This window comes from Netta rufina (assembly GCF_964035555.1).
Source record: "Netta rufina genome assembly, chromosome: 20".
Taxonomy (NCBI): Eukaryota; Metazoa; Chordata; class Aves; order Anseriformes; family Anatidae; genus Netta; species Netta rufina.
The window spans coordinates 7,031,248-7,056,751 of NC_140144.1; the positions used below are offsets into that span (position 1 = coordinate 7,031,248).

The 25,504-nt window shown below is 50.4% G+C and overlaps 1 protein-coding gene across 1 annotated transcript in view; it reads left to right on the plus strand.

Moving 5' to 3' along the window:
* The window catches only part of VAV2 (vav guanine nucleotide exchange factor 2), a gene marked incomplete at its 5' end in the record, with an annotated part of 120,406 nt that overhangs the window by 6,191 nt on the left and 88,711 nt on the right, over window positions 1-25,504 (plus strand). Inside the window, one exon of the mRNA XM_084299258.1 lies at window positions 23,479-23,595. Within this exon, the coding sequence (XP_084155384.1) occupies window positions 23,479-23,595 (117 nt within the window). The remainder of the gene's footprint in view (window positions 1-23,478; window positions 23,596-25,504) is intronic.

The following is a 25,504-nucleotide window of genomic DNA, read 5'->3' on the forward strand; positions in this document are numbered from 1 at the left end:
CTTTGTGGGATGTGTGTGTGCTGGGTGGGGAGGATCAGCTTGGAGGGCAGGTGAGTACAGGGAGCTTGGCAACACCTCTAGGGATCAAAGACTTTATTATTATTATTTTTTTTTTTTAAAAAAAAGCATGGATGCTCCTCCTTTGAGCAGCTTTTTGTCTTTCCTCATGCCAGCCCTGACCTCGGTTGGATCCAGCTTGTCCCTGTGGCTGCTCAGCTTCTCCGATCCCACCCCAAGTGCTTGCTTGGTGCCACTGCTGGTGTGACCCGTTCTTGTGTGGGTGCCTGTGCCCTGCTCGGCTCCCCCCAGACCCACAGGGCTCAATGTGTGCCAGCCCCTGGCAAAGCCTCAGCCCCGACGTGCCCGGGGGGCTGCAGCTCTCCCCCTCCCTGCCTCTGCTCGTCCCCGCTGCCAGTGAGCTGTGAGTCAGCCCTGCTGTTCTCTGGGGTTGGTATTAGCCCGAGGAGATGAACTGGAGCGTTTTATTGGGGTGACTCACACATTACCATGCTGCAGCCCCCACGTCCTCACCCTTCTGGCTGAGCTGCAGGGAGGTGGCAGCGCCCTGCGATGCCGGGAACAGCTCCGGTCTCCGTCCCAAAACTGGTGGGGTTTGGCTGCCCAGGTGGGCGTGCAGACACCCCTCAGGGCACGGCTGAAGGGCAGAGCTGTTCCTGTGCCTCCCTGTCCCCAGCTGAGCCCCCCTGTACATGCTGCTGTTCACTGTCCTGCCCGTCCTTGTACCTTGCTTTCTTATCCAAAGCTGTTCCCTCTGATGCTCCTCCTGTAAGGAGAGGGAAAGACTTCCCTTTTTCTTTAGGGCAACTCCTAATAAAAATCAGCACTTAACAACTTCAAACCCAGCTTTAATTAAATGCCTCTTCCCAGCGTTGTTTCTCCTTCATGAACAAGCCAGCCTGAAAAAGGTCTGTTTCTAATAAAAATGACTTTTCTTTTTTTTTTTTTTTTCCCCTCCCCTCCTGTTTTCTTTGGTTGCAGCTCAGGGCTGTGCTTCATCCGATGACACAACCCGAGCACGGCCGCTCCTTGTCCCCCACCCTCCGTGACTGCTTTCGGCCGGGGCTGTGCTGAAGCAGCGAGCTGCTGCTGGGGCACCGCCTGCGTGGGTCCACTATGGGGTCCTCTATGGGGTCCCCTATAGCTGGGGTATGTCAGGGGCCCTGCAGCTGCTGAGCCCTGTGAGCGTGAGCTGCTCCTTCTCAGAGCGTGGGCGTTGTGTATGGGTAGCAAACCTTGCCCTACAGGTGTGTGTTATTTTTCTTTTCACCTTTCCTTTCCCTGTGTGGGGCTATCATAGAAATCTTTCCTATCTCTGGATGTTTCTGCTGCTCCTTCTGGGAATGTTTGACCAGGACCCTGTTCTGGACTAGCCCAGCCTCATGGATTTGGTCCTTGTTATTAGAATAATATACAATACTATTAATTTAATATTAACATAATTAATATAATAGCTAAGAAAGCTGTTACGAATGTGTCCCTGCAAAAAGCTTTCAGCTCAGGGTGAGTGGAGCATCTGACCATCTGTGTCAGAGGGTGTTCTTGCACAAGTCTGGCTGCATACTAGAAAGAACTGGACAAGCACGGGTTCAGGCGGGATCAGGATGCTGTTCTGAGTCTAGGAGTAAAGCCAGGTTACTCTGGAAGAAAAACTCCTTTGGGAGAAGTCGCTGAGGAGTGGTACATCAGCCCTAGAAATTCCCAGGCTGTGTAAGAAGCCCCATGGAAGGCGTTTTGGAACACCGCTGCTTTTCAGGGTCATTCTCCTTCTGAAGTGCCCGCAGCAGTTGTCTCGACCCGATTTGAGGGCTGGCAGCCCTTTCCGTCCCAAAACAAAGGATGCGGCCATCCCATTGTCTCTCTTCCGCCTAACGCCGTCGCTTGGGTGGCAAGAGATAACACGGGGTCTATTCTTGTTTCACAACCCGTGGGACTGCCCTGTCTGGACAGTGATCCTTGGGCTGGAAGATCCTCCTTTGCCTTCTTGGAAAGCCACCGACCTGAGTCATATCCTGACTTGGCTCCTCGCTGGTGCGATCCAGCGAGCTCCCCCCCTCCTCCGCGGGCTGTGCAGCGCTGTCTGCAGCAGAGACCCAGCTGGCCATCAGCCTTTATTTGCCGTGACACCGCTCGACGTCTCCGGATTGGGTTTGCCAGCTCTGCTGGACCCGGGCAGCATCTCCCATTTCGCACGGCGCCCTGCGCACCCCGCTCGGGAACAGCATCAGCCCGTGCTGGCGGCTGACCCAGGGCTGAACCTGGCACGGTGGATGCAGATGCTGAGAGCTGTGCTGGGGTGTGATAAGAGCGGTGTGGGGTCGGGGGGGGTTCATGCCCCTCGGGCTCAGCTGCCAGCCCTGCCCGAGTCCCTGTGCTCCCCTGCGGCAGGGCCTGGCTCTGCCTTGATGGATGGGAGAGGTTAAGGAGTTCCTATAGAGGAAATTTGCTCTTTCTCTTGGAGCATATGCTTTAATGCTGATGGAAGGGGGGAGTAAATTGGCCTTTTTATAGCGTTCATATCTTTTGCTGTGTTTTATAGTGGCTTGCTGCTAAATGGAACATCTGGTCTGTGAAAGGGGCTGAGCGGGGAGCAGAGCAGGCTGCGGATCGAGAAGGGGAGGAGCGGGAGAAGTGATTTGTGTTTGCTGCTGCAGACACAGAATTAGCCGTTAAATCCCCAGAACTCATGTGCATGACAAAAGTATCTGGCCGCATGGAAAACAGGCATGTGCCCAAGCCTTGAGCACAGCATCCATCCCCGCTCTGGGACCCACGGATGGGGCAAGTTCCCCGGTCCCTGTGGGGAAGCCCCATTGCTGCGCCTTGCTCAGGATCAGCAGCACCCTGTCTGAGCATGCATTCCCCAAGCTGCTCTGACCCGAGACCCGCTTTAGGAGCTGTTGTTGTTTTCTAGGACAGGCTGTTTGGCTGCTTTGGGTTTATCAGGTACTTGGAGTGTTCGCAGCTGTGCCGGGAGCATCCGAGTTCATGCAAGGATACAGCATTTCCTTAGAGCAGACCCCTGCTCCTGAGAGGCTGGGCTCATCTTGGCAGCAGACCCAGCAAGAATGGGGAAGATTATACACATCCATATCTTACACATCCATATATGCCTTGTACATATCCATATAATTTCTTCTGAAGAGCTGGAGTGCGTTAAACACTGCAACCCCCATGCTGAATGGCATGTCCCCGGGACAGGAAATGTGTACAGCATCTGGGGCAGGCTTGTGTGTGTATGGAGACCCTTTGTGTTTATGGGAAGCACTTTCACATGTGAGTGATCTTCCAGGAAAGTTGTTGGTAAGCCACGAGGAGTGGGGGGGCGGAGCGCAAGTCTCATCTCAAAGAGCTGTGGGAGAATTGTGACTTTAAACAGAGAACAAAATCAAACTTATAGTGAACCCGGGATGTTGCTTTGAAGAGGGTTTATATATATATGTGGAGAGAGAGAGACAATCTTCAATTTTCCTTTTCTGTTGCTGCTGCAAAGCTTTGAGCTGTTTTCTGGGAACTGCTGCTGAGCAGGGCACAGCCCTGAGGTGCTGGCCAGCAAGGATTTATTTTTTTGAGCCTGCTCAGTGCTGGCTGGGCTGGGGCCGCTGGCGAGGAGCAGGGATTTCCCTGCACACCTCTTCTGTACATGCCTGCTCTGTGTGGTGAAACCTGGCTTTGTAACTGGTGCTGGCAGTGGTAGGGAGCCCGGGCGTGAGATCTCTGCCCAGCTCCCTCCACAAGGCTGGATTTTTCCATGCAGAGTTGCAGGACGTGAAATGTGAGCGTGGCATGAGGTTTGCCGGGGCTGGAGCAGGGAGCCAGGAGGTGATGTTCCCAGGGCAGCCTCCCGGCACCACCTGCCCCTGCTCCTCTCAGCTCTCCCTGCCACCGGCGTGATTCACCCAGCGTCCGCTTGCGAAACCAGCTGGAGATGCAGGAGCCCGTCCCGCTCCAGAGCAAACATTCTTTGTAAAACCAGAGTCTAAAGCTTTAAAACAAAACCCAGCATCTCGCTGTCTTGCCAGCTGCGAATCGCCCTGCGTGCTCAGGCAGCAGCGAGGGCGCGAAGGCCGGGAGCTGGGTGGCCTGGCACAGCTCTTGTTTAACTTTAATCCCTTCGTGCATTGAGTTTTGGTTTCTCTAGTGGTGGAGGTGCTCGTACCGATGGAGTCAGGACGTTTCCCACATCTAATCCCTGCTGCTTCCCAGCTGCTCGGCACGGCACCGATCTGCGTGGTGTAACCAAAGTCTCCTGGTGGGAACCTGGTCCGAGAGGAGGCCAACTTGGTGGAATGTCCTCTGCACTTGGAAGCAAAACCTGTTCCTTGCAACACAAACAGCGGCGGTGGTCAGAGGCTGTGAAGGAGAAGAGATAAAGCCACGATAAGGCAGCCCTGGCTGGGACAGCGGGGCTGGAAGGAGGCTTGGCTCAGCCCTGGCTGGAGGGCTCTGCAGCCTCTTGCATGTCTGGGTGCACGTCACCAAGCTTTACCCACGCTGAGGAGCATTTTTCTTAGGGGTCACAAAGGTTAGAAGTAAACTTCCCTTGTATTGACACCTTGGTTATCTCAGAAAGCATAATAAGGAAGCCTTAATGAAGCTACAGTGTCTGCTCGAGTCTTTTTTTTTAGCCAGGTTGTTGCAATAAGCATTTCTAATTAGAGAGATTTAATTCCAGATTTTTGTCCCCCCCCCTCCAACTCCCCCTTACTTCTTAATTATATTTGCTAACATGTTTAACAGCTTTCCCTTCAGAAAAGAACAATTTATTCAAAGGTCATAAACAGATTCTGGCATTAATTACTCCAGGAGCCACACTGGGCTGCACCGGAGAAACCAACTCCGTGGGGAGCGCTAAACCTTTGGCGGCTGGATTTATCTGCGGCTGAAACGACTTTGTTTGCATGCGCACAGAAGACAGACACCTCCAAAAAATAAAAGTCATTGTATCCATGTTAGCGCCCAAGTTTTTAAAACCCATGGGGATTTAGCAGGTAATTTCCCTGAGTTTTGGAACAGGTGGATAAATCGCATCTGCTTTGATCTGCTCGTCTCTGCCTTACAGACGATATCCGAGGTGTTTCCATTGATGAGTTTTGATCCCATGGCTGCTGTTGGGGTGCTGGGGTGGAGGAAACTCGGCAGCAGGATGGGGCTGAGCCCTTCCCCTTGTCACCAAGTGCCAGCTGCAGCCGCTGGCTGCCCAGCCTGGCTGCTGGGCTAGGTTAATGGTTTTTGTAACCTCCCCATTTCGGAGCGCCCGCAACATCTGTTCCAAGTGATAATCAAGCAGTGCTGTGGGGAAATTAGCATACAGCTGCCAGGATGGGTGAAAGTCTATAGAAAAAAAAAATGAATTTGTTGATGGAAGATGAAGCCTCATTGCATTTTCATATTTCCTGGTGGTTTTGGCAGCGCGAACAAAATCTGCTCCTTTGTGATGGAAAAGGCCAGTGCTGCTCTATGGGCTCCTGATGTAAATTTAAGAGCGAAGTGTCCTTTGTTCCAGTGCTTCCAAGAGTACTTCTGCCTGCTTTTGGCTCTTCCTGAGGTCTCTACGTCTCCCTGGTGGGGTTAAACCCACCCTTGGTGCTGCCCTCCCAGCGTGGAGCCGTGGCTTGGCTCCCTCCCTGCTGCCCGCTGAGCTCGCCACTGAGGACTGACTCAATGCACGCAATGAAACCGTGTCTCTGTGACTTTTCCTCCCTGGTGCTCTTCCAGAAGAGACAGCTCCTGGCGTCCTGTGATGCGAGGATTTATTTTTTCCTTAAGGGAAGGCAGACAAACAGGCGCTGACGTTGTTGCTTTCGCTACTTTGGGGGAAACGCATGAAAACGCGATTGAAGTGCTCTCTGAAGTCTCATAAACTTGAAAGCCAATTTAAAACAAGCAAGTTTTAAAATTTATAAAGCAGGATGATTACTGAACAATGGGTGGTGCTGTGCGGAATTCCACTCCTTGTAAGATTAAAATAAAAGGGGGGCAAGGAGGGGAACACCTTCAGCTTTGGGGTCTGCCACCAAAAGCCGGTGAAACGAGAACTCCTCTCTCCTATAAGCCTGGAGAAAAATAATCCGAAGTGGGATGAACTGTGAAATGTCTGGTTGGACTTGGTGTGAATAAAATGGGTGAGAATAAAGGTTTGAGCAGTGCAAAGCAGCATTGTGATTCCACCGAGGGAGGAACTTGCCAAAGACGAGGCTTTTTATTCGCATGGGTATTGAACCTCCTGGGCTGGAGCGCAGGGAAGGGTAGGACCTCTCCAAGCAGGTGAGGTAGGAGGAGCTGCTCAAATAGACTTTTTTTTTTTTTTTTTTTTTTTTGAGACAGTTCTAATAACAGTGCGATGGTGTGAAGCTCTGGTGTAATAAAGGCAAGGCATCGGGTGGTGTTACCGCTCACAGAAACCTGTTATTCACCGCACAGAGCTGTGATTTGTGTGATTTCTGTGATTTGTCTGCTGCTGTGGCAGGAGGAGCTTCCACGTGGCAGGATGAAGGCAGCAGCGGTACAGGTGTCTGCAACAAGGGGTATTTAACTTGTCGTTGTGCTGAAGGTAACTGAATAACCGCTTGGGTTTGCCTTTGTCGTGCTAGCAGCCTGCCTCTGTCATACGTTTGAGTGCTTAAGAATAAACGGAGAGCTTCTCCTCCCTTCGCCCGCTTGGTGTTTTAGTCAGAAAAATGTAAAAATGAAAGAAAATAGTAGATGTGGATAAAACCGCCTGGGGACTCGCCTCGTTTCGCTGGAGCTGTGCCTGGGCTGTCTGTGCCCTGGCAGGGGCAGTGGCATCTCGGTACCAGCCGTGGTGGCACTGGGGACTCCGTCCTGGTGGCAGTGCCAGGCTCCGTGGGCTGCTCCTGAAACCCTCAGGGTGACCTCAGACTTTGGTAGGAACACTTCAGGGGATGTATGCCTTTTTTTTTTTCCTTCTTAGGTCCTCTGAGTGCTGTGGTTGTGCTGCTCCTGCTGCTAATGGCAGCTTTCCTTTGCCAGGTTTCTTCCCCTCCTGTCTGTAAATAGAAGCACGAGGAGCAGGAGGAAGGGCTGCCGGCCGTGTCCTCTAAGGAGACTCCCCTGGCTTGAGGGAAACTCACTGTGGCTTCTGAAAGCTGCCCCAGGGTTCATGCTTCACTTTTCCAAGGGAAAGGTGCTGGTCCTGGGGGCTGGCGGCACTGGCTTTGGCACTGCCACCCGTCCAGGGACGAAGCAGGAAGATGAGAGCTCAGATTATCCCAGTTGTACTCTGTAAATGCTTTGGGGTTGATGCAGTCATCGTAATGAAGTAAAATAAAAGACAATATGGTTTGTGCTGGGGCTGGGTCCCCAAACCTGCATGGAGGAGGAGGAGGAGAAGGGTCTGCACGCCTCTCCTGGTGTGTCACACGTGGAGTTGGTGCTGTGACTGTGCTGGTGTGTCCCACAGCGCCTGAGTCTAGCATAAAGCTCCTTCTGTCACCTTTCTTTGGGGTTTAATGTCTTTAGTGTCTATTAGCCAGGACGTATTTCTGTTTCACTCCTTCCCACCCTGTTCTCCTTGGCTCGCTGGTTTGGAAATCCTTGTGGCCTGTGCTCTGGGAGATGACAGCGTAATTAGCGCTGATGGAGCTGATGAGCAGCCTGGGCTTTGTGCTGCTGCAAGGTGCTGAGCCCCCCCACCAGATATCTTGGCGTTGTTTTTCCTGGTGTTCTGTGGGAAGAAAACTTTCTGCAGAAATCGTCAGTGGGTGGCTTGCAAAGAAATCCTCCGTGCACTGAAGAGGTGTTGGTAACACAGTTCTGTGGGTTTCAGGCAACTGTTTTATTTAAAAAAAACACCACCAACAACAAAAAAAGCAGCTGCAGGGCTTTGTGTGGCTGTGGTCTGCTCGCAGACTCCGGTTCTGCAGAAATCTTTCGAAGTGGTTGTGGGTGCTGTGGGGAAAAAGGACACTTACAGGTGCCAGTAATGGTTTGTGTTAGTTTTGTTGAACTGTGGGCTTGCAGGTCACAGGTCCAACCTCTTCCTGCTCCTTTCTTTACAAGGAGGGGCCCTAATCCCGGGCAGCAGGTTACTCAGTTTGGGAATGCAAAGCACCGTCACCTAATGCTGGAATAGCAGCGGGGAGCTGTGGAGCAAGGGTTTCCTGCCCCTCTGCTGAGATGTGGGGAGACAAGAAATAGCCTGGGGAGAGGCCACCACGGACTGGCTTGGGGTGGCAAATTTGGGTGCTCGGGTCAAAAAAAAAAGTCACAAAGCAGAAGGCAGAAAGGCTCTGGTCCTGGGAGGACTCTGTTTCTCCTCTGATGGCAAGGGAAGCTGTGCACTGCCCTGATTTTCTTCCCCTCCCCGAGACGTGAGCCCCTCACCAGATGCATCAGACACATGTTGGTCACTCCTTGAGTCCTGGAGGGAAAACAATCTCCAGGACAGGAGGGTTTTTTTATTAATAAAGAAAAAAAAAGTTGTGTTTTACTTCTTGATTGCAGCCAGAAGTGATGGCCACGATGACTTTATGCGGAATGTTATTTATTCTCCCCTCCCTAAAAGGCACTCAGCACTTGGAAAGCCTTTTCTCTGTGGAGATGAGGAAGGACTGTTTTGAATAAGAGCTTTTTGTATTGGAAGCTACACCTTAGAGAAAGATGTTTTATTTCCCCTGGTGTTTACGGCCGTGTAAAATACTACGTAGCCTTCATTTTTTTTCCTGCATGGTCTCAATTGCAGTATGCAGAGAAGCAATTTACTCCTAACAGCTCAGCCTAATGTGTGCCATAGCGATTTTCACAGGAGCCAGACCCGTCTTAATGTTTGCTATATGACTTCTAAAAAGCGCCGTGCTTGCTTCGAACCATTCTTAATACCTTCTGCTTGGGGCTCTGCAGAGCCGAGTGCGTCTTAGTCTGAAAAAAAATATCTCTGTGGCTGTTCTTCTGCCTTAATTCTGTGCTTTAAAAAGTGAATTTGGAGGAGGAGAGTGTGTGAGCAGGGCCAGGTCACTGTTGCAGATTAGTGCATAGCCAATTTAAGGCAAAGTGTGACATCTTCTGCATTAACACAGGTCTTGAGTAGCACATCCGACTCCTGTGACATCTTCTGTGTGGTCTAGTTGACACCATGGATGTGTTGCTGGAAGTAGTTGCTGAGAGGGATTAATTTAAAGCAGAAGATCACTTTTCTTTACGTATATATGCAGTTTAATGAAAATTAATTTATATTGGGTGGCTCTAGAAAAATAGTTCAGGGTTGCTGTCAAAAAAGGGGAAACAGAGTCCATATTCAGCTGCATGTTGATGCTTTCTTAGCCACGTCAATAAAGTAACTTCAATTTGCAGGTCAGTGAGCTGGTGTTTTTAGGGCCACTGCCTATCTGGAGGTATCGATCGGCTCCCAGTCGAAGCTCTGAGCGTTGTGCTCCATGTCCAGCTGATGGCCAGCCCTAAAGTGGCTCTGGGACGAGCCGGGGTTAATGGCCACGCGGAGGAAGGAGGGAGCTGGGGATCAGATGCTGCTTCCAGCTCCCCCCAACTCCTTGGGCTGGAACACGACATTAATGGGCCAGCCCAACAAGTCCCTGGGGCCTCATCTCCCTGCTCAACTCGTACCAAATTAATTAGACCAGCGCAGCAAAACGCACCCTTCCCTATCGCTCCCTGCTCTGCAAATGCAATTACGCCTTTACGCGGAGTTTATTTTAGATATTCCAATTAGGAGAATAAGCTTTGCTCTGATGTGCTGTCTGCTGTAACTGTTTGTGTCTGACTGGTAAATACATCATTAAATCCTGTTTCCAGGGGAAATACTTGTCCTAGTAAAGCACCTGCACCTAGTTTGACTGCAGTTTGACTGCACCCAAGTCAGTGCAGGGATGGGGGAGTCAGTGCCAGAAGACAGCTGGTTCTCTTCACCCCACAGAAATTCCTTTTTTTTTTTTTTTTTTGTTTCCTAAATGAGTGTAAATTGGGGATAACTGCAGCACTGCAAGCGTAAGTGTTTGTGACTACATGTACCTGTTAAACTTTCTGCTAAATTATTTAACAGAGCATCGTTTGTGGTAGACTGCAATAAATCCTCGATAGTGCACCTTTGCCTCTCCTAGTCTGTCTCGGAAAGGACTTGCCTTAAAACGCTGAGCCAAAGCTGGAAGTTATTTGGTCAAAATGTTGGAGACTTTGGGCAAAAAAGTCAGAATTTGCCCCTCTCCCTTTCCACTCAAAATTAATGTCAGGGCAGGAGCAGCACGTCAGACTCGTTGAAAAGTGCTGGATTTCTGCATTCCTCATCGTCCCTTGAAGTGCAGGGGGGATTTCTAAAACTGTCTCTAACCTCAAAACCCTCTCGGACTGATGCTGACTGAGTACCCTCCTGTCGTGTTAATGCGGCGGATAAGCAAGTGTTATGGGCCGAGAAGAGTGAGATGTGGATATTAGATTAGAGGGTCACGTTGATCTTGTTACACTCCCAAGGTATTAATTTATATAAATATCCAGAGCCTTATTTCCTGTAATCTGTGGGATCTGTTCTCAGCGGCGGTTCTTTTGAGCTGGGGATCTGACCTTTTTAAGCAGCTTTACAAACGAAGTAGCCACTAGATTAATTTTCTGTAGCCCATTTGCATCATGCACAGGGGTGCCTGGACCAAGGAGCTGTGTTGGGGCAGAACATTTTGCCTCGTGAGCACGGGCAGGAGGGACAAATATCGCAGGTAAGGTAGAGCAGACACATCCAGGGAGAGATTTGAAACGAATTTGGTCAGGTGTGAAGCTCCCCACTGCTTCCTTTCCCTTAGGACTCCCCATGAAGCGACAGCCACGGATGGGGACGTACCCAAATCCAGGAGGGCTTGGGGCTTGTGCTGCAACTTGCTGCAAGCACGCCTCTGAAATGTTAGGTGCTTAGTCACAGCACAAAGACGTCTTGAGTTCATTTTGGCACCACGTCTTTTTACGCTTTGGGGAACTTCACAACCCAGCATTAATTTTGGCTGGAATTTCTCATTAAATTCCACTGCGCAAAAATAACTGAGAATGGAGAGTACATTTTTTTTTTCTTGTAGCATGTTTTCTCCCCTTGGTGTGAATTGGGGTAATTGACAAGCTGTAAAACTAAAGCAAAATGAAATATGGCTTTTGTGGCACTTGCCCTCTATTTTTTCTCCCAGGAAGAAGTACAAGTTCTGCGTGGCACATGGAAATCCATCGTGCTCAGATGGGCACTGAAACTGGGGTGTCACAGCACGGCTGCCTGGCCTCCCTGAGCCTCCTGGACATGGGGGGGATGTTCTGGGGTCCCAATGGGGATGGTGACAGGGCCCGAGGGAGCAGCATGGAGCTGGGACAGGGGAGGGTCAGGTCAGGTATCAGGAAAAAAAAAAAGACATCACCATCTCAGACATGGTTTGGGGTGATGGTGGCTTTTCTTCTGCTTTTCACCTTGGGTTTTGTTGCAGTGCTCGGGTGATTTGGAGTGATGCTTGATCTACTGTATTAAGGGATTGCACTCCTCTCCAGAAAGGAGAAAAATACTTAATTGAAATAACGAAGATAAAATAAGTTCTAATCTTTAGCAAACCAACCAACCTCGCAGTGATGCCTGTGGCTTTCCTGTTCTTCCCGACTGAAGTTCCTTCTGATTTTTATCTCCCATAGATTAAAGATGGTTAACCTTCAGCTTTCCTGTCCCAGCCTCCCAAGCTCTGTGATACTTACAGTTACTAGTCAGTTAATTAATTTCCTTGCCGTGTTGAAAAGGAGAGGAACTGATACCCTGAATGCAAATGACAGAGGCGGTGAGAGCGCTTTGTGTGGCAAGAAAAACGTCTGCAAATGCCTGTGTTTGTGCAGGGCTTTCCTTTCCTCATACAGAGAAATGGATTTGGAGCAGTTAGGAGAAAGCCAGGCAGGATTTGGGGGCCTGGTCTGAAGCCCACTGAAGTTGTTGAAGGCTCGTGTGAGGCTTTTCTTGGTGCCTGGCAAGTTCTGAGTGCCGAGCTGTGTCTTAACATTGAACTCTTCTTGTTTGAGACTTTCTTCTTGTCACTGGAGGGGACTTCATCCCAGCTGGTCTCTCTCCATCCCTGCTCTCCATGTACATCCTGAAGCAGGCAATTTGTTCTCCCAGGCACGGCTGATGGCCCTGTGGGAGCTGTGTGCTTCTCGTACCAGAGGGGAGTGGTGCTGGAAACCTCCGTGGAGGCGAGGTGTATCGCATGGCTGCTCCGAGCCTCGGCTGTCTAGCTGATTGTTTCCTTGTAGAAAGCAATTGGGTCGGACAAGCAGCGCTTGCTCTGCTAAATGCGTGCTGACTGCTCCTGATTTACCTCCTTGTCCTCGCAGAAGGGATCCCGAGCGGGGCGCGCTCCAGGTCGGAGGTGAGGCTGATCAATCAGCCCGTGGTTCCCTGGGTCTCCCTCCTTGCTCTTAAGGATGGGCATAACCTTGTAGGCTGTGTGCTAGGGAACGTCTAAAGCAAAGGCTGAGTCACAAGCAGCTGTAGTGTGCGTGAAGCTGGAGGTGTCTTTTCCAATCTCATCTCATTTTGTCCATGAGAGAGGTTTTGTGTAATCCAAGCGAGCTGCTTGGATTCCTGTCTGAGCTAGTCTCTAACATCATCTGTGCTGATGCTACCAAAAGTTCCCGGTCCTCTTTGGGGATGTCCTGCCTTTTGTCTCGCTGGTGTTGCAGGAATTGATCATTACAGGCACCGTGCGTGTGGCCTGGGCTCTGGTTTGGCCACCGTGCAGACAGATACGGGTGTTCACCGCAGAGCAGCTGCAGCTTGGTCCCCAGCTCTGCAACAAAACAACTAAAGCTGTTGGATTATAAAAACCTTTTATTTTCCTTCCATGAAGATTTTTTTTTAAAAATAACCTAACTGATGCAATTGTCTCTGCATCGTGCATGTGCTTGAACCGCCCCTGGTGCGTTGTCACTTTGCATACAGGGGGTACTCCCTGTTCCTGCCCTTACCGCTCTGCCTTAACTTAATCTGCACACAAGAAATGTGGAGCTAGAAAACTCGATGAGCCTCAGTTAAACCACTGGTAAAAACAAAAGTCACATTGTTCACATTCTTGGCCCTTCCCAGCACCGAAATGCGACACAACACTCATTTAAAACCAAGGCAAGGAAGAAGCCCAAGGTGACTCCGTGGACATCGAGCTGCCCGTCCATTCTCCATCCCTGGGGAGAAGTGTCCCTGCGCTCCGGTCCCCAGGGACCCTTCTCCTGGCTCCGGCAGCATAAGGACCAGCTCCAGCTGCTGCCTGTAACAGTAGACGTGCTGCTCGCCTCCCCCAATTTATCCAGGAGGCAGGAAGCAGCTGTGTGCAGCGGGCTGCTCCCTCCGGCTCGCAGCAAGGCCTGCCCCGTGTGCTTTGCAATACGTGAGGCTTCCCTTTGAAACTTCTTTGGAGGATTTGTAGTGCAGCTCGGCCTATCCCACCTCTTTCCAGCTCTCTGCTCTTCCCACCTCCTGTCCTGCGAGCCCCTGGGTGGAGGATCACCCTTATAATTGCATTTGTCCCTTCTAGGGGTGATGAGGGTGCTGGGCTGCTCCAAGGCTGCCCCATCTCTGCAGCCAGGAGCCGGGTGCTTTGCACAGCTCCCTTGTGCTGCTGCGACCAGAAAGGCTCATTAAAAGCTCATCGTGGGTTTAATCTTGCTCGGTGCAGCTTAATCTCATATGCAGGCCCACATTGGCTGTCTGTAATGTGAAAAGTAGGGTTCTGGTTTTAATTACTTCTTTGGGAAGAAGCTGGGGGATATCTTTCAGCATCATTACCCGGTGCCATTAAGCTGAGCTTTGAGTGTTTGTCGTCTGCTTCTAATAATGCCATCCCAGTCCCCAGCGTGGCATTTAGGAAGAGTTTTTCCACCAAACCTGCTGCCAGCCGGGGAGCTGGCAGCCTGGCTTCAGCGAGGACGTGCAGGTAAGTGAGGGCTTGGGCAAAGTCCAAGAACCTCCGTGCAGCCCAGGCCTAGCAGCAGGCGCTCTCCATCTCTCCTGCTGGGACAAACCAGAGCTTTGTGTGCTTCTTCACGGATCCTGATGCTGAAATACGATCTCCAGATCTTGACAGGCCCTGGCAAGACTGGGCAAATCATTGACCATTAGAGCATTTCAGCTTCCCAGCACTGCCATCCCCCGAGCCATCGGGGAGAACAGCGTTTGCTGCGTATCCAATTTCTGAGGTTTCTTGCTGACACTTGTATTGAAACGACAGAATTTTGCAATTGTTCTAGGCCGTTATTTCCTCTGTCGCCAATTTAAAAGGTAAAAGCTGCAACGAATGCAGCGTTATAAATATTTTTCATGGCTGCCTTCTCGCTTTTCAATCACGCTTTCCCTGGGTGTGCTGCTCCACTTTGGCTCAGTGGGACGAATGCATCGGGAGATTGGTTTGTTCAGCGCGTCTGATTCCTGGCAGGTAACCTGGCACTTCTTGCAGCGAGGGAAATAGCACATTTGGTCGTAATTCCTGAAGCTCTGCGAAGGGGAAGCAAATCTAATTGGAAGCGGGTCGACCAAAATCACGGCTTTATGGAGAAATGATGCTTGAATAACATGATGGCAGTTCGTACAGGCTCTTGCCAGAAAAGGCTGTTGGATGTTGAGAGCTTACGTGCCTCTGGTCTGATATCAGAGCTTTTGAAATCAAAATTCCCAGGAGGTTTGGAACCAAAAGCTGCAGTGCTTGCAATGAGACAGGGGTGTGCCTCTGGTGGCGTGGTCAGCGGAGGGTTTGGCCTGCAGATAATAGTGGGCATGTACAATGGGGCTCATGCAGGACTCAGAATTGACATGAAGGTCTCAAATTCAGCACAGACGTCTGTTAATTATGTCATAAGTCTGTTCTGACAGTTTAGCATAAACAATGTTGGAGTTGGCTGTTGCAGGCACCCAATTCCGTTCCCACCCCGCGGTGTGCTTCCAAAGGCAGAACGTGTCTGTTCAGCATCCGTAGGGCAGCTTCGTATTAACCAGAAGAATAACAGTTCCGTGAGCTTCAGGAGCTAGCCCAGACCTGCATGCTACCGCCCGGAGCTCCCTCTCTCGGGTCTGGCCCCAGTACTTGACGTGACAAGGTCTGGTTTCCCGACTTGGCTGCTACTTGCCCCTCTCAGAGCGTACCGAGGCTGTTCCCATCCCTGTCCTGCCAAGAGTTCATCACGGGGCTGATTCCCTGCGCCAGCCCGAAGAGCAGGAAAACAATGAGTGCTTGGAAGGCTGGGTACGAGCGTGTCGTTACGGTGTAATGCTATAGACGGTTATGTAATGATCCATTTTCTTTAACAGCTGCTGAATTCTCTGTTATAATTTGATTGTCATGGCTCAGGGCAAGTCCTGTCTTAATGCTCAGGGTTGGCCAAAATGTTTGGAATTTTCTTTGCTGCAGACTCGGTGCATGGGAAGGTATCCGATTTCTCGATTTGGCTGTAGCCATAATTTCTTCCTTACATATCTCATCTCTCTATGTTGTGCTTTTTTCTACCTATGGCCACACTTTATGCCTGATGAAGTGTGAGCCCCAGCGAGACGAACGCGAGTTTAGGGCTTTGTGTCAACAGCAAAAGCCGAGGCAATTCCTGTTTTTTCTTTTTCTTGAACCAAACTCCCTTGGTGGAGCTGCATGTCTTCAGCTGGAGGAGAAACAAATTGGATTTAATGAATGCAGGAGGGGGCTCTCTGCTGGAGGTGCCAGACACAGGCAGGTTGAGCAATCCCTCCAAGCTCATGAGGTCTCAGACCTTGTGTCTCGCTCGGTCCAAGCCAGGATTTGGCAGCCTGCTGGTAACTGTGCCTTGGAGACAGCCCCAAGCTGGTCTAAGCTGTGGGAATGTCTAAAAGAGGCCTCTCTGCATTTGCCTGTGATCCTGGTGCTGAAGAGCCTCAGAAACTGCTTTGCTGCTTTTTTGTTCTCAGTCTTGATGTATATGGCTATGGGGAGGGTGTCTGGGAGGGCAGGCGCAGGTGTCCTGTTTCTGGTTGTTGTGCCATTGCATTTTGGCTCCTCAAACTTCTGGTCCGTGAAGTTTGGCACGTATAAAATAGATATGGCACATCGTCACTGCCTAGGCAGGTCCTGCACCAGAGCAGGAGAGAGGGATTTTCACACAAGAGATGTTCATTTGGGAGTAACACAAGGGCAGCCTTCAGCCCAGGGTTTTCCAGGGTGGTTCGGGATGTGAATTCTCTTTATTCAGCAAACAGGGCTTCCTCTTTCCTGGCTTCCTAGCAGCAAGGAGGAACGTTGCTCAAAGCAGTGTTGTCCTTCGTACAAAGGAGCTCGAAATTCCCTCCCTCAGGAGCTGCTGGGGCCTTCAGGGAGGTTTGGACCCAGCTGATTTTGCAAGAAGCTCGTGTTATTCCTGGGAATTTGCAGATTTCTTCTGTAGAGGCATCCTAAAACATCGATCTCTGAAGTCTAATCGGCTGCCAGATGCAGTGCAGGGAATCTGATGAAGGTTTTCTAAAACCTCAGTGGCAAAGATTTTGGTTTCCTAAACCTCAAAGCTGTGGTTGGGGTTTGCACCCGTGCTGAACTTGTTGGGATTTTGGGTGGCTGGGCAGGAGGCAGAGAAGTTCAGACCCTTTAAGTGTCCCTGATAGAAATGCTCCAGGTGTTACAACTAAATCCCTTCCCTTACCCAAGCGACTGCTCATTTTCCAGCAGATCCCTACGTCTGCAGACCTGGAAGGGCTTCACAAAGGGGGGAAGTACTGTCCTCAGCTGCAGTGCGGCCGTTTTCGCTGGGAAGTTGCAGCTTCCTTCCGCTCATTTAGAGCCCCCGTGCTTCGCTCTGACCCCGCCGTGGCAGGATGGCCCCGGCAGCTCCCCCACATACTTTTAAACAAACCTGCTGGGAACAGCTCAGCCTGTCAATAAGCATAGGAAAAGCATTGATGCTGACAAAACTTTCCCCCTGAGGACGCAAGGATCAGGGATTTCTGTGACTTTTTCGCTGCTCCAAAGCAGGGGACGTTACGCCATCCCCTCCTCCAGCATTGCGTTATCATCTTGGACTCAGCAGCATGCCTGATGGGATTTTTTTATCCATGTTTCTGATTTTTTTAAAATTATTTTTTATTTTTTTTCCTCTGAAGGAGCATATGTAGTGGAGGAAATGAGTCTGCTGTCCTGGACTGTGGCAGCCCTTGGGTTTGGGGTCAGCAAAACTTCCATAGGATGCACCCACAGGGCTCCTTGGCGGGGTGACAGCAACCTGGGGGGGACACCGCTGCAGCCCTGGGTATATTTGTACCTTTCTGTATCTTCTCTGTATGCTTCAGCATGTCCCTGTTTCCTCTGCATCTCTGGGTAACTTGGATTTAATTGTTTGGCCCCGTGCTGTGTCTCTCGCTCTTCCCACGTCCTCTCCACATTGGCCACCTCGGAGGTGTTTGCCTCGAGCCCTCTCCTTGTTTCAGTAATTGATGTTTTGTACCAAATCCAGGGCTCTGGCTAATATTTTTGCTGACTCAAGCAGCACTGAAAGCCGTTCCTGTGTCTACAGCTGAGGTTTGTGAGTTCAGAGGATTTAATAGGTTACTCCGGGACCTCCCACTGTTTGTTGTTTTTTGTCTTTTAGATTGATTTTATAATTTTATGCATATTCTGGCTTCCAGTCAGAAGCTAACTGGGAACTCTTCGCCTGCTTTACCTGAGCACAGGAGCAAGGGAGGCAACGGGGCTGGTGGTGGCTTTGCCATCAGATGCTGCGATGCCGCTTGGTCACTCAGTGCTGGGACCCTGCTGCATGCAGTAGATGCTGCTGATGATTTAATGTTGTCCTTGGAAAATCAGACCCCAAAATGATGATAGTGACATCTTAAGAGCTGATGCTCCTTGCTGAGAGGTGCCTTGGCTTGCTGTAGCTCTGGGTTTGCTCCCCTCCTTCTTTCAGTAGTGAGGAGCTGGTGGTGGTTGCTCAAATAAATTATTGCTCTCCCTCAGGTGTCCTCCTAGGGCTAATCAGGGCTTGTGGGTGGATGCGAGGAGAAGCTGTGGTGAGGTCAGTGCTCATCAGTGTTTTGGGCTCATTAATCAGCCTTGCTAAGTGGAGTTTGCCCAGCCCGTGAGGCTCTGCAGCAGGAATGCCTTTGAAATGGGGAGAAATAATAGCACTAAATTGTTGGAGAAATAATTTCATTCTCCACTTCTCAGTAGATAAATTTCCTGTCCAACAACCCGAAATTTAATCTGTCCATCTAAAGTAATTGATGAGTTGTGACTTGAATCCAAATGTAAATGGGAAGGGAGGTTTTCTGCAGCGAGATGTTTTGAATCATTTCCGTGGCGGCTGCTTTCTGCTGGAGGCAATGGCCCGAAGTGGGAGAAGTCCAAAAGCTGCAGAAGGTCTGGGGCTGCTGCTGGAGGGTGGCACGAGCTTCGATCGCCTTTGACTTTAATTACTGCTCCTGAAATTCTCCAGCAGTGCCTTGATGGGGAGCGGAGCTAGCTCAGGCAGAGCCATTTGGAGAGATGAGCAGGTAAAGGTCGTGGTTTAATGCGCAATTCGAAATGCAGAGCTCCATTAGCTCCAGCCCTGTGGTTCCTGATGGCTACTCGGATGCTCGCAGACTTTCTCACTGCCTCTTAACTTTGAAGAAAGCAAAGGGAGCTCGAGGAGCTCTGCTTTGTGTCAGCTGCAGGTCTGCTTGTTCGCTCTCCTGCATGCTGCTTATCTGGGCTCGTGCCACTTGTTGTGCCCCTCTGCAGTGCTGGAGTAGTGCAGGGGGAACCCAGCATGACTCGGATATCCTATGGATATATATATATCTTAAGAGATTTACACCAGAGCACACCCATTTCACCACCGATCATTGCAAATCCCATATTTTCTCAATGAGGGACCTTCCCTTCCCCGTTCGGGAAGGCTGTGACAAGCAGATGCTCACAGCTCCCCGCCGGGGGCTCACTTTTTGCCTGGTGCATGTGAGTTGTGTTGGCAGCCAGATAAGAGGAAATCTTACATCACGGGCAGGAAGCACTAAAGAAAGTTACTTTCGTCATTCGTCCGTGGGTTATCTAAAACGGTAAGGCTGCAGCATTCCTTGCATGCTGCAGGGTCCATTTAAAGCCCACAGCTTTGGACGAGGTTCAACAGTGTGGCTTCGTGCCCAGTCACCTAGAACTATGGCGTGTGGCTCCGGTCCTCCCCGAAGAGCTAATCCAGCCCCCTGCTGTCCCTGCCTCCCTAAGAGGGTGGCTCTTAAAGGCTGTGAGCTTTTGCACGATCCTGCCGTGCTGGATAAACCACCTGCCCCACTTCCTTCCTCTCCCTATATCCTGCTTCATCATCCAGTTTCCCCTGGAGACCCCAAACCTTGCACCAGCCCCCAGCTGGGAGTGCTTTGTCCCAAATGCAGGGACTGGAGGCTGCTGTGATGTTCATGTGAGCATCCTCCAAACCTCACCTCGGGCAATTTGGTTGTTGGGCGAATGCAGCTGCCTTCACAGGCTCCCTGTGTCCCGTTAACAAAGCAGGCTCCAGTGGGAGCCAGAAATGCATGTGGCTTTCCGGCCTGGGAAGCATGTGATTATCTCTGCTGTTTGCTCTCTCTGTCCGAGCCGAGGCTGGGGGATGGTTTCCAGCCTAAACCAGGCATGCTTGAGCCGCCGGAGCTTTTTCTAGAGAATTGACCCAGGAAGCTGCTGCTGTCTGATTCACACAGGTGCTGCTGGGTGCCCTGTGCCTGGGACTGCAGCAATGGTGACTGGAGGGGGGTGCATGGAGGAGCAGGGCACTGAGCCACCAACCAACACCTCACCCAAGGTCTCTGAACTAATTAAATTCAATAAAATAATAAATAATATAATAAAAGCTTTTTTTAGGGAAAAAAAAAAAAAAAAGCAAATCCCAGAAGCTCCCCAGGTTCAGGGCTGCTGTGATTGTGCCGGGATGATGGGGCTCCTGCTGCCCCGCTTTGCACAGAGGGTTTCTGCCGGGCTGAGGCAGCACGGGCTGGGGCTGGCAGCAGTTTGTTCACCTGACTGTGCTGTGGGGGGGGGGGTTAAAAATAAGCAAAGTTGTTCTGAAACTGGGTGTATGCAGGTGCTGGGGCCCTTCTGCTGCCAGGGTAGCTCAGGGGGGGCAGGAGCTGGGCTGTAGAGGCTGCCTTCTACGTAGCCATGGCTCGTTACAACCCTCAGGATCTGTTCAAGATATTTAGTTTCACCAGATGTGTCCTGCTCAGCTTCATCCTTGCCCCTATTGCCTTTTCATTCCGGCTTTAAGAGCTCCCCTGTCCAGAGCACCCTGGATGGAGGTGGTTGCCTTTGCAGCCTGGGCAGAGGTACAAAGGGCACCGTTGGCAGGAGCAGCAGAAGATGCTGTGGGCTCTGGGGTCTGGTTCCAGGGCTGACCATCCTGGTTGCTGGTGGTGTTTTCCCCCAAAAAGTGGTGGCTCGAGGGGGCTGAGCCCATTCTGAGTGCAGAGGAGGGTGACAGCCAGGCTCAGGGCATGTACCTGCTGGCCCCTGCACCAGGAGACCCCAGGACCCCGCTTCAGGTCTCGTCTTGCTCGAAGCCATATAAATGACACCATTGATTTGGGGCCTGGCAGGTGGTGAATGAGCCCCATGGAGAACATTGATTTCTCTTTCTCCTGTGGATTGTTTACTAGTCCTAAGTTGTGATTGACTGGTAAATAAAATGGCCTCAGCACAGCTCACATTCAATTGTAGCTAACTTTAACATGGGGCCCTTGAATAATATTACCGAGCCGATAACTCATAATCCTCCAGCACAGCCTCAAAATGCTTGTGAGCAGAAGCACGAAGAAGGTACTTTGTGGATCGGTGAGACAGAAATAGTGCAGGAGGGAACTGTGCCTCCACATTTAGCTGCAGTTGTCACCCCAAGTGGTGGCAGTGCCTGTGGGCCAGCACGGTGGCCTTGCTCTGCTGCCCCATCCCTGGTGCCGGAGCAGGGCCGCGATGCTCTGAGTGTGTGGGTTTGGTGGCCTGGCTGGCTTTCTGGGAGATGCTTTTAGGATTTGCTTCTGCCTGCCCGTTTTGTACTTTACACTGGGCCTTCTCATCATCTCTTTAAACAGATTATGGGGTTCTTCGTTGATGTAGTCATCATTTTTGTAGTCATTTTTTGTAGTCATCACCTGGAACTGCGGGAAGGGCAGCGGCACCGCTGCGGGGCAGCTTCTGCTAATTTAGCAGCTGGTGGCCTGATGCCTTCCAGATTTTAATTGGATGAATGAAGACAGTTGGATACAGCTGATGCTGAGCGGAATATCTGGTGCTGTCCTTCCTCGCCGAGGCCAAGCTGAGATGGGGGGAGCTGTGTCCGACCCAGCCCTGTGGCAGTGCTGGTGCTCGCTGTCAGGACGAGGCATTTCATCCGCTCGGATGTGCGAGGTCTCAGAGATGTCTCAGAAAGTAGTGTGAAACTGAAGCTTTTCAGGGTTTTGAACCCAAAATGCATGGTGCGGAGGGCTCAGGTTCTTGTGTTTTTCACGCAAGGGGCTTCTTTCGCTTTGCTGAACATCAGGGCTGGAAAAGTCGATCTTGCCTGAGCCCTCAAGCACTGGGAGGCAGGGGATGCTCTGTGGAGGAAGGGTGCCTCTTGCTGTGTGTAATGGTGGCTATAACCTGTGTCATTAGCTTTCAAAACTGGGGGCTTAAAAGGACTTAAGATAAACACGTGCCAGAAATTTGAATTCAGTGAGACCGCAATGCAACAGAAAACGCAGCCCTGCTGCAGGCAACTGCCCTGCACAGGATGCAAAGCCTTGTGGAGACCCGGCAGACAAAGTTATGAAATAATCTGCATCGGCGAGAGAGGTTGTAAAGCAATTCCAAAAAAACTCGCAGTCTAGACAGATTATATTTACTGCAGTGTTTATGTGAGATAGAGGAATGCCCTAGAAAAACAGAACTGTTTTCAGTTTCTGCCTCCGGCACTTGCTCGTCTAATGAGAGCGCCGATGTGATGGCTGCGTGCTGGGGAGCCTGGCTCTCGCTTGGTGGCTTCACGTGGACGGGGCTGGAGTGGGGAAGAAGGGTAAAAGGTTATTTCTGCCTTTGTGTAGGTAAATCCTCCTGTTGTTAACGAGATGGTTTTGCTAATCCATCACCACCGACCTTAAATTTAATCCCAAATGCAGCAGTGCCAACAAGCTGCATTGCAATTATGTTTATGGAGATGTGATGGCCCCAAAGATTATGTTAGAATCTTGTAATTAAAAATAAGCTCTTTTATTTTTCTTTGATGGCTGAAGTTTGCTTTTGCGTGGTGTTGGTTGATGCTGGTTGAGGAGCACAGGCAAGCTCCTCCAAACACAGCTCACAGCCCCTGCCTGGTTTTCACTTGGGGCTGATTCACTCCTGATGGGCTGATTTTATATAAAAAGCTTTTGAGTTGTACATGTTTGTGAGGAATTTGCTGAAAAGGAAGAATGGTATAAAAATGCAGCAATAAATTGAAGAGATTTTGTGGAATAGCTTGAGGAAGCAGAAAGCAGTGGAATTAATGGCTTGCTCAGCACAGTCGGTCAATCTTGATGAAGGACACAGGTGATGCAGCCACACGAGCGAAGCAGATTTTTATGCTTCTCATTCCAGTCCCTGTGCTGCCAGGCATCGCTGTTGGAGCAATACTTCAGTCCCTAGGCTTCAAAACCCCCAGTGCTCGCAAAGCACCAGCCAGTTAGTGCTTTTGTCAGAGATGGGATCTTGGCGGGCACAAACAAGCGGCACGTTGCCTTGTTGGTTTAGCTGTCTGAGTAACTGAGGGTGGTCCTAGAGACGTGGGTCTGCTGCTTCTAAACCTGAAGACTTGCAAAGCTTGGTGGAAGCAGCCCAGTGACTGCCCTGGTTTTGGGCATGGGCTCAGGGCAGGGCCAGGAGCAGCTCTGCTGGCTGCTGGTGTTCCTGGTGTTTGCAGTACGGAGGCACAAGGACAGGGGATAAAACAGTACTTGAATAAGTTGTTTCTTCAGCCCCCAAAGCGACAAGCTACAGTTCTCAACGTCTCGATCTTTTGTCTTGTTTGTCTGGGATGTGTGTGTGCGTGCACGTGTGTGTTGTACAGCAACAGCTACAAAGAGCAGTGCGATGTGTGCAGCTTCTGCAGGGAGCCAGTGGGATCGTGTTGGATATGGTTAAAAGTACAACACTGGGCTTCTGTAGAACATCAGCTGTAATTTATATTTGGCTCGAGGCTTGAAAGAGAAACGTCCTGGCTTCAGCTTTCCAGCCTTTCTGCAACGTTACCTTATGTTTGAACTGTGAAACTTGTTTTTCAAAAGGGCGTTTGTTTCTGGTGTGCAGCTGAGAACACAGAAGTCCTAACAGGGCACCAGGAGGCCGACATCTTCAGGAACAACAAATAAACCAATGCATCGTTTTTCAGTGCAAGTTTCTGAGTTCCTGTAACTTGTCTCACGTGGATTTAACTCAAGAAATCTCAGCTAAAATTTGTGCCTTGCTTATGTTTTCTCTCCCTTTCTTTTGTTTCTCCTAGTTCCTCTGCTTGAAGAACATCCGAACCTTCCTAAAAGTGTGCCATGACAAATTCGGGTTAAGAAACAGTGATCTGTTTGATCCCTTTGACCTCTTTGATGTTCGGGATTTTGGAAAGGTAAGAGGGGAAGCGATGGTCCTGGTTCTGGTGTTGTGGGCCCCGGGCTGTTCTCTGGCTTTGTGCTGTAGCTCAAATATGAAGGTTTTGTGTTTTTCTGAGCAACTTCTGCACCCTTAACCCATGCATTGGGCACCTTTTCCCCGGTGCTTATGGTAGCGTGCATATCTAGATGTTGATTGTGTTTTGTATTTAATTAATGAAGGGAGAGAAAGCTTGAAGACTTGATGTTTTAGATTGCAGAGCCTCCATGGTCAGTCTCTCAAGTACATGGGAAGTGTCTATTTTGGAGGAATTACCCTTATATGCGTGTTCAGAGGAGCTGCTGGGAGAGGCTTTAGCCAAGGGTCTGGGGTCAGGACTTGAGGTCCTATGCCCAGCTGTAGAGCTGGGGGAGCTGCACCATCTCCTGCCTCATCCCTGCCACGCACACACCAGTTTGGCACTGAACACTGCCTCCCCAGCAGCACGTTTCCCTGTTACGAGCCTGGACCCAGCTCTGTACCAGCACTGTGGCAAGGGCCCCTTGTCCACAAACGCTTCTGGTTTTGCCCAGGTGTGGGTGCAAACCTTGCACCGTCCTCCCCCAGCTGCTGCCACGGCTGCGAGCAAAACATCTTTACCAAAATCGTTGTTGGGTTCGTAACGGGGCCACTGAGTTTCCCTGGCGGTCAGAAAGTTTCAGGCCAAGGCCAGATTAGTCCCCTGAAGTGCTTCTGAAAAATGCATGTGGAGGTTTCTCCTGCCAGCAGCTCCGGGATGCTGGCAGTGTTTGTGCTGCGTGTCACCTAGACGAGAGGAGCGAGCGAAGACGTTTTTGTTTTGCTGTAATTGATGGGTGGCACCGCACGCTCAACGAGACCCAGCTGCAGGGGAGGAAAATCCTACACGATTTTGACAAGAGGCTGTCATCCTGATATCCTCGCTTTTGACGTGCGCAGCATCAGGGCTGCGCTGTTACTCTGATGGATACTGGGCTCAGGGAGGCTATTACACAGGACAATCACTATGTTCTTCGGTGGAAGCAGTGTTAAAAGATTTATTAAAGCTCTCTATTGTTTTACCTGCTTTTGAGCTACCAGGCACGAGCTGCTTGAAGGCATCTTCTCCTCTGATTATCCAACGAGTCGAGTTTCACTGCTGATGGGGATATATTATTTGATATTTATTGCCTAATTTATTTCTGGACCATTATCTGGAATGTGCAATTGCAGGGGCTTGTTTTATGAGTGTTTTTTTTTTTTTTTTTTGATTTATGAAATACAAGAAGGCTTTTGTTGTTCTGGGAATATGAATGCACAGAGGGAACCTTTTGGGCTGGGGAAAGAACCGCTGCTAATTAAAACGCTGCGTTATCGTCACGTTCTCTCTTGCTTTGTGCTGTTTCAAATTGCCACAGAAGCCTGCTAATCGAGCCTGGTGCTAAACACTTCTGGAACATGTCAGCCGAGCGTGGTTTGGTTTCCTTTGTGTTCTGGTTAGGGAGCAGCCATTCCCGACTCCTCCTGTTTACTTTTTGGAGGTCATTCAGAGCTGCGCAGGCCTTTGGGCTCTGACTTGGGAAGGAGGCGATTTGCAGTTTGCTCTTAACCCGTGGCAGCTGGGTGTTTTAAGAGATTTTGGGAGGAAACTTATCACAAACTTCTGAGAAATCCTAGTATGCTTTATTGCCCGGGTCTTGCTTATTTTCATGCGCATTGCCGTCTTCAAACAGCCTTACATGGTTTGTGAGGCACGGATTCTTTACACAAAAACCTCGCTGATCTCTTCCTGATGTGCTTTTTATGAATTTGGTGGGGATATCAGCTGTTCAGCTCTGCACCGCCCTAAATCCCTCTGGAAGCCTTTCAAAACGTCCCCATTGTCTCTGCCACCTTTCATTCCCCCTTTATCCTCAGATCTGTTTTCA